Source organism: Schistocerca gregaria, chromosome 8, assembly GCF_023897955.1.
Source record: "Schistocerca gregaria isolate iqSchGreg1 chromosome 8, iqSchGreg1.2, whole genome shotgun sequence".
Classification (NCBI taxonomy): Eukaryota; Metazoa; Arthropoda; class Insecta; order Orthoptera; family Acrididae; genus Schistocerca; species Schistocerca gregaria.
In genome coordinates this window covers 401,630,996-401,643,322 of record NC_064927.1, presented here as the reverse complement: position 1 = coordinate 401,643,322, position 12,327 = coordinate 401,630,996, and the positions used below count along the sequence as shown (strand labels likewise).

Genomic DNA, 12,327 nt, shown 5'->3' with positions numbered 1-12,327 from the left:
AGTCCACCTTATTTTCAACATCTTTCTATTGCACCTCATCTCCAACACATCAATTCTATTATTTTCCTGTTTTCCACTGCCCTTCAATGTTGTGCTCCAAACATACATTCTCCGTGTTTTCTGCCTCAAATTAAGGTCTCTGTTTGATACTAACGGACCTCTTCTGAACAGGAGTGTCCTCGTTGCCTGTGTCAGGCTGCTTTATATGTCCTCGTTGCTTCGTCCCTTTTGTGATACTTTGCTAGTAGCAGGATTTTTTAAATTTTATAAAGTCCTTATTTTTTTACTCAAACGTCATCACCAATTCTGATGTTCAATTTACTGCTAATCTCATAATTCTTACTCCTTATTACTTGCATTGTTTTCAAATTTACCCCTGAACCATATTCTGTACCTATTAGATTGTTTAGTCCATTCACCATGTCTTGTAATTATTTGTACCATATTCTGTACCTATTAGATTGTTTAGTCCATTCACCATGTCCTGTAATTATTTTTCACTTTCACTGAGGATATCAATGTCTCCCTCAAATCTCATTATTGAAATCACCATGAATTTCAATCCTGAACCTGTCTTTTCCTCGTCAACGTTGATGTAGACATTGAATAATAGGGGCAAAAGACTGTGACCCTATCTTACATGCCTTTTAATTAGAGTCAGAGAATAATATTACAAATCAGACGTACGATTAACGGATGAAGGAACAAAATTTATAATAAAATATGTGGGGACAAATGTCCATGTTAGTAGACGAGACAGAGTGACGAAATGTCCTAATACACATCGGTGTAATTAATTTCGTAACTGAACAAGTTATAGTTTGGAAAAAGTACGGGAGAAGAAATAAACTGTCATATCTATGCAAGATAATTGATGACGTGTTATGAAGTTAACACGTAACGATAAAAAATCAGCACATGACAGAAATCCAAGTTAATAGTAGATAACGCAAATCAAAGAAATTATGTCTTACATATGTGGCTTGGTACAGCGCCACGCAGGCTACCAAAACGCTGAAAGCGAACTGCGTCATCGCTATTGGATTCATAACAGTTTCCAAGTAGGAGATAAATCTGAAACAGAAACACTTACGATAACCAAAGAGCTGAAAGACTGTAAGAAATAATTATAATATTGATTTTATGTTATAGCGACATATATATTTCCTTAATTGCTGGAAACATTTATACCTAATCATTGCATACGCAACCGAAACTGAAATATATACGACCTTAATTGGAATATTCGCACCAGGACAATAAATTTCCTTGAGAAGTTAATTGTACCCCATTTATAGAAATACTTTCTCTTCTTTACTATGAATACTGTTATAGTAATGCATTTATCCTCTATAACCATTAACACAATTAGATTTGGGTTTAATGAATTTCATAGCGTTCTTGGCTGTGCCCACATCGGACTATTTTATTCCTATAAATAGATACATGCTCCTAAATTCTTTGAGCATAGCCTAGTAACATCTAATAAGAATTACAAACGAAGTTTTGCGTTAGAGATTGTTATAGTTTCTCTCTTTAACATGAAAGGTATTTGTCATGTTGAGAACGCTTCGGAGAACTTTCGTAACTCTACCACTTGAGCGTTCTTCAGGCAGCGGGAACAGCCCTATTGTGAATCAGCAAAAAACTTCTGCAACAGTTCATTCATTTTGCAAGCGTATTTAAGATAACTGATGTGTTATACTTAAATCACGGTACAGGTTTAGTCTTTTCTACAGAAGATTCAAAAGATATCCTCTCCAGGTAATAAGCATCAAAACAGAAAAAAGAGAAACTGCCTTCATATTCACTAATAATTGGTACAGAGAAAAGACTGCTTGCTTTAATAGAAAAGAAACACTGATCATCTAGTTCTGTATTGTGAAAATAAATGACTGTGGATTACCAACAAGAAATGCCACATAGGATGAGCATGTCACATGCTCAGGAGTGCATATTGGTGAAAACATAAACTGCAAAAAAGATATAATATACCTCAAATCGAATGCTTAAGTTTAAGAGGTTTTGCTATGATAATTACGGCCAAATTTTGGGATAAAGAAATCGATGAGCTAAAATATATTTTTTATTGTTGCGTCCCTTGATGTCCAACAGGATTACTTTTAGCGGAAGCTCTTCACTCGTGCATAAGTATGCATTCCACAAGAAAATAAATAGGATGTATGTGAGGGATACACAGCGGGCGTATATGAAAACAGTAACAAATGTGAACCACAGCGTCAGCGATGCAATTTTTGGACAAGACTCAGCGAGACTTTGAAAACATCAGAGATATTCATAAATACTGCACTAGGAAGAAATAATCTCCTATAAGTTTCAAATAGTCGTATATTAGAAGAGAAGTGAGTGAGTACCGTGTTACAGATCCCTTCGATGATCCAACCTTGGAAATACAATATCTGTCATACCGATGAAGTATTTTGCAATGCCCATTAAATTTGTTCCCCCGTGATACCTCCTTGCATACCGAAGAAGAATTCTTTATAAGGGATCAGCATGCTTATACTGTTTTAAAAGAGTATTCAATTTCATTCTGTTGAGACGACCTTCATCAAGATGTTTATCGTGAGTTTAATTTATGCAGCACATAATTAGTTAAATGAAAATACTCTTAACTCATTAGGGAAAACGATTTCATCCTAGTGACTGCCACACTTGGAAATTGCTGTTTCGCCCTGCTGCAGCACTGCGGCGACACAGGAACTTTCACAATAAACATTTAGGCTGTAATTTATGTGACCAAATACTTTGCCTTTTTTGTCTAGCTCACACTATTTTAGACGTTCTTCAGCCAGAATACGAGGGCAGAACTTGCTTTAATGTGTGGTGCCAGGACCAGTGTGTTCCACATCACTACCCTCATCTATTCCGTATGTCTCTCATAAATATCCCTAGGCAATTAGCATTGAATGGAAGGTACTAATATCAATGACGGTACTACCTAAATTTCCTGCTATGTCCTATGAGTAAGCTCTACTACAGGATAAAATGAAAGAAACAACAGATGGTTTCCCTGTCGTAGGAAAAGGCGGTCGCCCGAGAGCGATTTTATAAGTTTCATAACCTTAAGAAATCAATAATGTACCAGTTGGTGCAATGTCTTGGCTTCAACGAAGCCTGCGATGCGGATTTGTTTCGGCAGCATACTTACGGAGTGAAATGGGCTTTCACGGTTTGTTAATACCACCCAAGGGTGAATGACAGAAGGTATGGACCAAAGGGATTAGGGGCACTTCATTCACTGTTTATTTTTCTTACAACACATTTCTTTATTAATAACATTGATAATACTTTTAAAAGGAAACAACACAACAGGCCTTGTAAATCGCCTAACTGCATAAGTAAACTACTAAAAATAATCGTTAATATGTTTAGGAACACAATAAAGTTCAACTCATAAATAGCACTCAGTTGTTTACTAATTGATTAAACGTCTGTTCAAGGCAATTACCCACATAATCAACACAACTCGAAACCAGACTTCAATACACTTCCTTGCTATTAAATGTCTGCATAAGTTAATGGCCATACATAGTAACCTCTGAACAACAATTCAATTGACTTAAAAAAGAACACAACCACCTAAACATGTTTACAGAATTATGGGATAGAAATGGAATACACCTTCTGTTTGGCAAATGAACCACTTTCGACCTGAGCCACCAACAACGTAAGTCGTTCTCATTACCCACATAGAGCCACTCCGAGGTACTGGAAGCAAAACATAAGTCTTCCATGTGTACACCAAAGGCACGGTTTCCCCGAGTGCAAGCCGTAAGAAACCTGTCACCACGCTCCCGCCACCAAGTACAGAAAGGCGTCGGGCTAGTAAACAACGCCCGCTACAGTGGACAGGCGCGACTACGTAACTGCTTGTCACAGTGAGTCGGTTCCTCCCACAGCCTCTGCGAAAACCAGTGGCGAAATTAATGAAATTAGCACCACCTGCGACACGAAGGGCACGCAACTCACCAACGTCATAAGGACATAAATTATTTCCATATACGTGTGCAAAACAGCTGTCTATCCACTACTTCCAGCACGTCAGAGGACACCAGTGAGTTCAGAGTCACCTAAACATACCGCGCAATCTACGCAAAACCACATAAACTGTCAGCATGAGCGCACTACGCTTAAAATAAGGAGTATTAATACAACATGCAACTTCTAAATCTCCGGATGACTGGCCTCGACTCGTGATATGGAACTACCAACACATCATCATGGCCAATAAACCGCCTCCGCTCTCCACTTGCGAGGCACAAGTAGGATATGTCCTACAACACACTGATTAAAATATCTAAAACAGTGTTCGTTACAAGATTAACACTCAATGTCACAGGGAAACATTAATCAGAAACAGACATCGGTTCGTTACAATAAACGCACAAATTACGTGGCTGAAGAACAAAAGACAGTGGCACACAAGAAGGTCAGTAATAGTAAGGCCCTATATGATTTTCCCATTAAAGAGGTGCGTAAAACAATAACACTTCAGCAGAGAAGTATGAATGCATTTGAGCAATTCAGCGACTGACAACAACTAAGTTTTTAAATGCAGAACACAAGTCCTCACAGGATAAACACTGCTCAATAAATACACCACAACGGCAAGCACACTCAGTAATCGCCAGAACGATGGACACTGAGAACAAAATGCTGCTTATATCCAAACCAACTGTGCTCGCAATGGCATCACATCAGTCACAGAGCCATAGAGACGAGAATGTAGTCACTAGAAGCAAACAGTAGATCCATCAGGAACAAGGAAGCAGCATGTTCCTGACATCATCGGCGCCTCTACCCACCACACCCGCCGCAAACGCCCAAACACAATCAGGTAACATGCCAAACTTTCCTCTTGCCACCACACACGGCGTCGGCAGACACGGCTTCACTGTTTCTGCTCGCCCTCCAAAATCCAACTACTCGACTTTCACAGGTGCCTCGCCGACTTCCCCCACGAGGGGGCGCCACTTCCCTCTTTCCTCCGCGATACAGCGATAATACACTCCTGGAAATGGAAAATAGAACACATTGACACCGGTGTGTCAGACCCACCATACTTGCTCCGGACACTGCGAGAGGGCTGTACAAGCAATAATCACACGCACGGCACAGCGGACACACCAGGAACCGCGGTGTTGGCCGTCGAATGGCGCTAGCTGCGCAGCATTTGTGCACCGCCGCCGTCAGTGTCAGCCAGTTTGCCGTGGCATACGGAGCTCCATCGCAGTCTTTAACACTGGTAGCATGCCGCGACAGCATGGACGTGAACCGTATGTGCAGTTGACGGACTTTGAGCGAGGGCGTATAGTGGGCATGCGGGAGGCTGGGTGGACGTACCGCCGAATTGCTCAACACATGGGGTGTGAGGTCTCCACAGTACATCGATGTTGTCGCCAGTGGTCGGCGGAAGGTGCACGTGCCCGTCGACCTGGGACTGGACCGCAGCGACGCACGGATGCACGCCAAGACCGTAGGATCCTACGCAGTGCCGTAGGGGACCGCACCGCCACTTCCCAGCAAATTAGGGACACTGTTGCTCCTGGGGTATCGGCGAGGACCATTCGCAACCGTCTCCATGAAGCTGGGCTACGGTCACGCACACCGGTAGGCCGTCTTCCGCTCACTCCCCAACATCGTGCAGCCCGCCTCCAGTGGTGTCGCGACAGGCGTGAATGGAGGGACGAATGGAGACGTGTCGTCTTCAGCGATGAGAGTCGCTTCTGCCTTGGTGCCAATGATGGTCGTATGCGTGTTTGGCGCCGTGCAGGACTGCATTCGACCGAGGCACACAGGGCCAACACCCGGCATCATGGTGTGGGGAGCGATCTCCTACACTGGCCGTACACCTCTGGTGATCGTTGAGGGGACACTGAATAGTGCATGGTACATCCAAAGCGTCATCGAACCCATCGTTCTACCATTCCTAGACCGGCAAGGGAACTTGGTGTTCCAACAGGACAATGCACGTCCGCATGTATCCCGTGCCACCCAACATGCTCTAGAAGGTGTAAGTCAACTACCCTGGCCAGCAAGATCTCCGGGTCTGTCCCCCATTGAGCATGTTTGGGACTGGATGAAGCGTCGTTTCACGCGGTCTGCACGTCAAGCACGAACGCTGGTCCAACTGAGGAGCCAGGTGGAAATGGCATGGCAAGCCGTTCCACAGGACTACATGCAGCATCTCTACGATCGTCTCCATGAGAGAATAGCAGCCTGCATTGCTGCGAAAGGTGGATATACACTGTACTAGTGCCGACATTGTGCATGCTCTGTTGCCTGTGTCTATGTGCTTGTGGTTCTGTCAGTGTGATCATGTGACATATCTGACCCCAGGAATGTGTCAATAAAGTTTCCCCTTCCTGGGACAATGAATTCACGCTGTATTATACGCGGTATTTTCTATAGATCAAACACGAGCCGCCACATCTCACGGAGTATCAGAATGGAATTGCGATTGGATTGCACACTTACTAATAAACAGAATCCATTGTGTCGTTTTTTATCGTGGAGATATCATTAAAGGTAAATGTAGTAAACAGTACACCTCACATAAGTATGATAATAGCGTTAGTTTCCACGGTATATACCAGGGTTGTTTCTCTCTTTTCAACAACCATTCTGTCGGGAAGTAGACACCAAAGTAAAAAAAAAAAAAAAGATTGCAACAATTAGCTATAATTTCCATTTACTTCACTACATAATCGCCACTTTGACTTTGACATTTGTCATAGCGTGGTACCAAATTTCTAATACTATCATCATAGAGGGTGTGACTGGGTCCTGTTTCCAAAGCTGGTCTCCATTTTTATGAGCCAAAATGATGTCCTAACAACCAACGGTTCGTGTGAGCGAAGAGAGCCAAGTCCGCGCTGAGCGGTGTGTAATTAAACACATTCCATTGAAAACGCTGCAGGAGCGTCTTCGTTGCACCTGCGGTGTGCGGTGGAGTATTGTCGTGAAGAAAGGAACGCAAAGCAGTTACATTATGTGGGCTGAATGAAAGCAGGAGAAACCAGCGGGCAAGGCTTCGCATTTGGCGGGAGATCCTATTTTCCAGGTACCTGTCCGTGCTGACTGCGCGCTCAGAAGCGGAAAGTGCCACATGACGTGATAGATGGGGACACTAGAAACACTGTGTACCACAGCTTCACTGGATTTTCGCTTTGGCTTCAATTTTGCGACCGATCTTAGGTTGAAGAAAAATAATCCCTTGTGTAAATGATCTGACAGACAATATCTGAAGCCGTCTGACGCCTATTGCAGAAGTGACACCCTTATCTAATAGGTTGTGAAGTACTCAAAACGTTTTTACCCAGTGCTCAACACTTGTTGAAAACAATGTCAGCTGGTTGTCAAAGTAGAGAAATGAAGACCTTGCCGTATATTTATGTCCCCTCTACAGCAACAATCATAACTAAAATCCACTAGTATAGTATCCCATATTTAGAAAAGTAGCCAAGACTCTCACATTTTGCAGCTGTAAAATTTCATTAATGTAAGGGCGCATCACAAATTATATCTTACACAACAGTGAGGATAAGATAAATTTTTTAAGTAATAAAGCTTTTGAAGAAGTCTCTGATACTGAGTGCAACAAACTACATACCGATCAAACAGGAGGGGCTAGAGTAGTTAGAGTGACAGCTATGAACATAGCTGAAGATAACATAAATTACATTTCATTTATACTGAACATGTGCATAAGGAAGTTCGCTGATTCAAAGGCATCACAGGGAAAAACCTTAATCTATTACAATCTCTAGAAGTAAATCAGTATTTAGCCCAAAACGACCAACCTCGATCCCCATGACTAAACCTCAGTCCTAATTATCACATTCATCTTCATATAGTTGTAGCACAATACAATTGTCATACATCTTATTTTTTGTTTCTCCTCACAATCTTTGGTGTTATAATGACACAACTTGTATACTTCAATGTCGTGTGATGTATTTAGTTACTGTGTTCGATACTGTCGATAATGTAAAGTGTAATTTAACGCTGGAATTTAACCTGCTTGTTGCTTGAGGTGAGTGCAGAGCTTTCGATTTGATATTTCTGACCTAATGTCACGACGAATGACTGTGTGTTTTAAATGTTCGATTTCCTACACACTAGTGTCCCTTTTCAGAAGGATGTAGGTTGCGATAGGTACTGGGAGATGAAGAGGCTTGTACTGGAGAGAGTAGCATGGAGAGCTGCATCAAACCAGACTCAGGACTGAAGCTGAAGACCACAACAACAACAGTGTCCCTTATTGATGCTAGACAATTGTTTTCCTGCCAGTGACTCAATAAGCCCAAAACCGGTTTAAAATAAACAAGTATTAGTGGAATAAACAGGGCAGAGCATAGGGGGATGAGCCGTGCCACAGGATAGGGCAGCAGGGTTTTGGGGGTGGCAAAATGTCAAATTTTAAGATAATTGCAAAAGGACGAATCAAACAAGGCAATGAAAGTTGTGTATAAACGAAGAAGTGTTAGAAAGAAATGCAAAGCAGTCATAAGATATGGTATCTTACTGGAAATTATCTACGGTATATTGAAGCAGATGAGAAATGAAGCGCTGGACTTGGTGACCTGGCTTGCGTCTTTAAAAATAGAAAAGCGTGATGGTGGCAGTGTTGCCAACTCCATTTAATTACAGCGCCGACACTAACTTGAAAGATACCTGTGCCTCGACAGAAACGAAAAACTTTATAAAGGAGAAATAAAAATAAATGTCAGCATATGAAGGCCTAACGGTCGCTCAAGGGGAATCTTCAGCTTATATAGCACTGTCACTGAGAAAAACATTTCGTAATAATAAACAAAGAGTAAGTGAAATGTGAGCTTCCCGTCACATGCAATGGTCTTCTGAATCCAAACACTGATTATGCAGCGTTTACAAGTGGTAAGATGCGTGCATCCACTACTCCCTCCCCTTTGGTTCTGCCATTCATGTCACTTACACTACCCTTCTTCTAGTCACGCTCTACTAAATTATTTTTCTTGGCTATGTCTCAAGTTTTTGTTTTTAGTTTTCCCTTACTGAGTATTTAACTATACCTTTTCGCTACCGTAAATGAAAGTACTTTCAAAAGTGCTAATTTTCGAACCATCACTGTTGATCGCGGTATGTCGGAAAGCACATATTCTCGATATCAAAAGATATCACTTTTCCTTTATGTGCTACAAATACACTAAACAGGCACTGGTGATTTATACACTTCTTTTTTACTGATTTTGTGGCTGTAACAGATAATGTGGTTTGGGACTTACAGAGGAAATGAAAATAATTTTAGACGACATGACGGAGCAAGACTGTGATAACGGTTCTAATGTGGAAAACAAGAGCATGGGAGTTCAGAAGCGCATTTTTCAATACAAAAAAGCACTCTAAGACAGAAAGAAAACGCGTCATGAAGGAGTTTATCAAATTGGTTGCAAATTGATATTCATAAAGATATCGATGGAATATGCAAAACTGTAAACTTTGGCTGCCGATGGAGGAATGTATCACGATGCAGTGCAGTTTCACCATGCAGCTATCAAGAATATTAAACAAAGGACATGTCGATACCAGCATATATAATCTTCGTGAAATGGGTAGTAACAAAGCCTCGCAGACAGCAGGGTCATCAATAACATACGTGGGTGTCAGCACTTGAGAGAGGTAGTGTATTTGGGCTCAAAGAAGCAGATTGGAGTAATCGGCGAATAGCTCGACATCTGGATAGGAGCAATGCCACTATTCGACGAAGTTGGAAGGAGTGGCTGAACCATCGCCGAAAACAGCGTCAAGAGACGACAGAACATGAGGACCGAGAAATCATCAGAGAGGCACCCGGAATCCCTGATTCATCATCATCGTCGTCCAAACCGGGGCAACTGGTGCTTCGTTAATCACGAGGGCTATTAACAGGCGGCTCATAGAAACGGCCGTGACCTCACAGCGCCTCTTCCGCCTACTGCCATTGACCTCCGACATCAACAAACTCATTTGCAGTGGTGTCGGGCACATTTGGCCTGGAATCTCTTTGAACGTAGTAGAATTGTGTACAGTGGTAAGTTCCGCCTCGAAATAAACCCCAATGACCTGCAAAGAAGCCTGCTGGAGAAGCCCAGACGGCAAACTGACTCTGGGGTGCTATATTTTCGTTTGATAGCAGGACCTCTTTGGATATCATCTACTGCACCCTTACAGCATACCGCTACGTCGATGATATTCTGCTCCTCGATTTTTGTTGCCCTTCACGGCAAGCGATCCTGGGCTTACATTTCAGCAACATAATCTCCATCCACACATTGCGAGAGTTTTTACTGCTTGTCCTCTCGTCTGCCTAATCCTATCTTGACAACCAAGGCCGCCGGATCTCTCCCAGACGATAGCTTTTGGGGCATTACAGGTAGGGCCCTCCAACCAGCTTGTGAGACTGACGATCTAAGGTGCCATTTGGACATAATTTAGCACGATATCCCTCAGAAGGACATACAAAAGCTCCATCAATCACTTCCAAGCCGAATAACTGGTTGAATAAGGGCCTGAGGTGGGCCAAAGTGTTATCATCCAGTTTTTCTGAAACTGTAATCATTTGTAGACACGTGTACATCATATTTACGGATTTTCGATTCGGATAATTCATTCATGGTGCTTATCCTCTTTTTCTGTATTTTATATCCTTGTCGTAGTTACTCGCTAAATCTGCTTGTAAATGATCCTCCAATTGCATCAGAATAATCACTTGCTAACTTTTGTCTGTTGTGAAAAAATTATGATTTATGCTCTGTGTCTTCGCGACGCTAGGCGATCTTTAATGGTCCTGTATTTGTCCTAACCCACTGAAGCCAGTGAGTACAACAAGATGGAAGAGTACAACTGACGGAATTGGTTCAAATGGCTCTGAGCACTATGGGACTTAACTTCTGAGGTCATCAGTCCCCTAGAACTTAGATTTACTTAAACCTCACTAACGTAAGGACATCACACACATCCATGCCAGAGGCAGGATCGAACCTGCCACCATAGCGGTCGCGCGGTTCCAGACTGTAGCGTCTAGAACAGCTCGGCCACCCTTGCAGGCCGATGGAATTGCTCCTGTTAAGTATGACGTAGAGAGGTCTATGATGCACTAGTTGAAAGAAGTAAAGCCGGTCCCTGTGACCGAGCGTTTCTAGGCGCTGCAGTCCGTAACCGAGCACCTGGCACACCCGGAAACACGTAGCTGCTGCGGTCGCAGGTTCGAATCCTGCCGCAGGCTTGTATGTGTGTGATGTCCTTAGGTTGGTTAGATGTAAGTAGTTCTACATCTAGGGGACTGATGACCTTAGATGTTAAGTCCCATAGTGCTCAGAGCCATTTGAGCGATTTTTGAAATAAGCGGTGGCAAAAATACAGACAAAATTGTTGAATATGGGGCTTGCCATTTGGCAATTCATATGTCTGATTTTACGTCCGTTTACACAGTTGCGGTATAGTGTGATATATTACTCTATACTAAGGTTGTCGGCAAAATACCTCGAATTATTGCCAAAGATATATCGAACGCTTTCGACTTACTCGAAAAGACAACAGAGTATTTCACAAACTTCAGGAAGGACTCAAATTCGAATATAGCTGCCAACCCAAAACGATATAGAAACCTGATCATAAGTGTTATAATACAGGTACAAAGAGACGAAAGAAGAAATTATTCCAGTAGGGGGGCGCAAAATTGAAGATACGGAAACGCAGTAAAAATAGATTTTTTCTTTAAAGTAACGGAAGTTATACTATGTGCTCTCAGGCAGACATGTCAACAATTGAAAAGTCATCATTTTTTGAACGACATTGGTCAAATTAAAGACTGGTCCCCTGACGTTCTCAGTGACAAGTTTCCCAAACTGCGTGACAGTGTTAGGCATGGACAGGTTAAGGACACCAAAGATTTCCATTTTAATGAAGAAATTAGATTGGTCTCAACGCTGGTAAAGCCTGGTAGCATCCCAACTAAAACTCTGAAACTCACACAAGGGTATGATTTTGTGTTCGAGGCAAATGTAGCCTTAACAATTCTGCTAGTACAACCGGGGACAGTGGCAAGTGGAGAAAGTAGTTTTTCGAAGCTGAAAGTGTTTAAAACGTCCCTGAGGCCAACAATCCGCCAAGTGCGACTGTGCGGGCTGGCAACGGTGTTAACTAAACATGAGCTGGTTGAATGCTGAGATTTCAAAGAAGTCATAGAGAAATTCCCAAGAAAAAATCTGTAATATAAGATAAGCATGCATTTAGAGCACAGCAAGCAGTCTGTACAAAGCGCAGGATGTGGGCTGTGGAAGT

At 42.4% G+C, this 12,327-nt stretch overlaps 1 protein-coding gene across 1 annotated transcript in view; it reads right to left on the bottom strand.

Annotated features, from left to right (window-relative positions):
• Positions 1-12,327, bottom strand: part of LOC126285216 (odorant receptor Or2-like) — a 40,538-nt gene that overhangs the window by 26,589 nt on the left and 1,622 nt on the right. Inside the window, exon 2 of the mRNA XM_049984519.1 lies at positions 975-1,074. Within this exon, the coding sequence (XP_049840476.1) occupies positions 975-1,074 (100 nt within the window). The remainder of the gene's footprint in view (positions 1-974; positions 1,075-12,327) is intronic.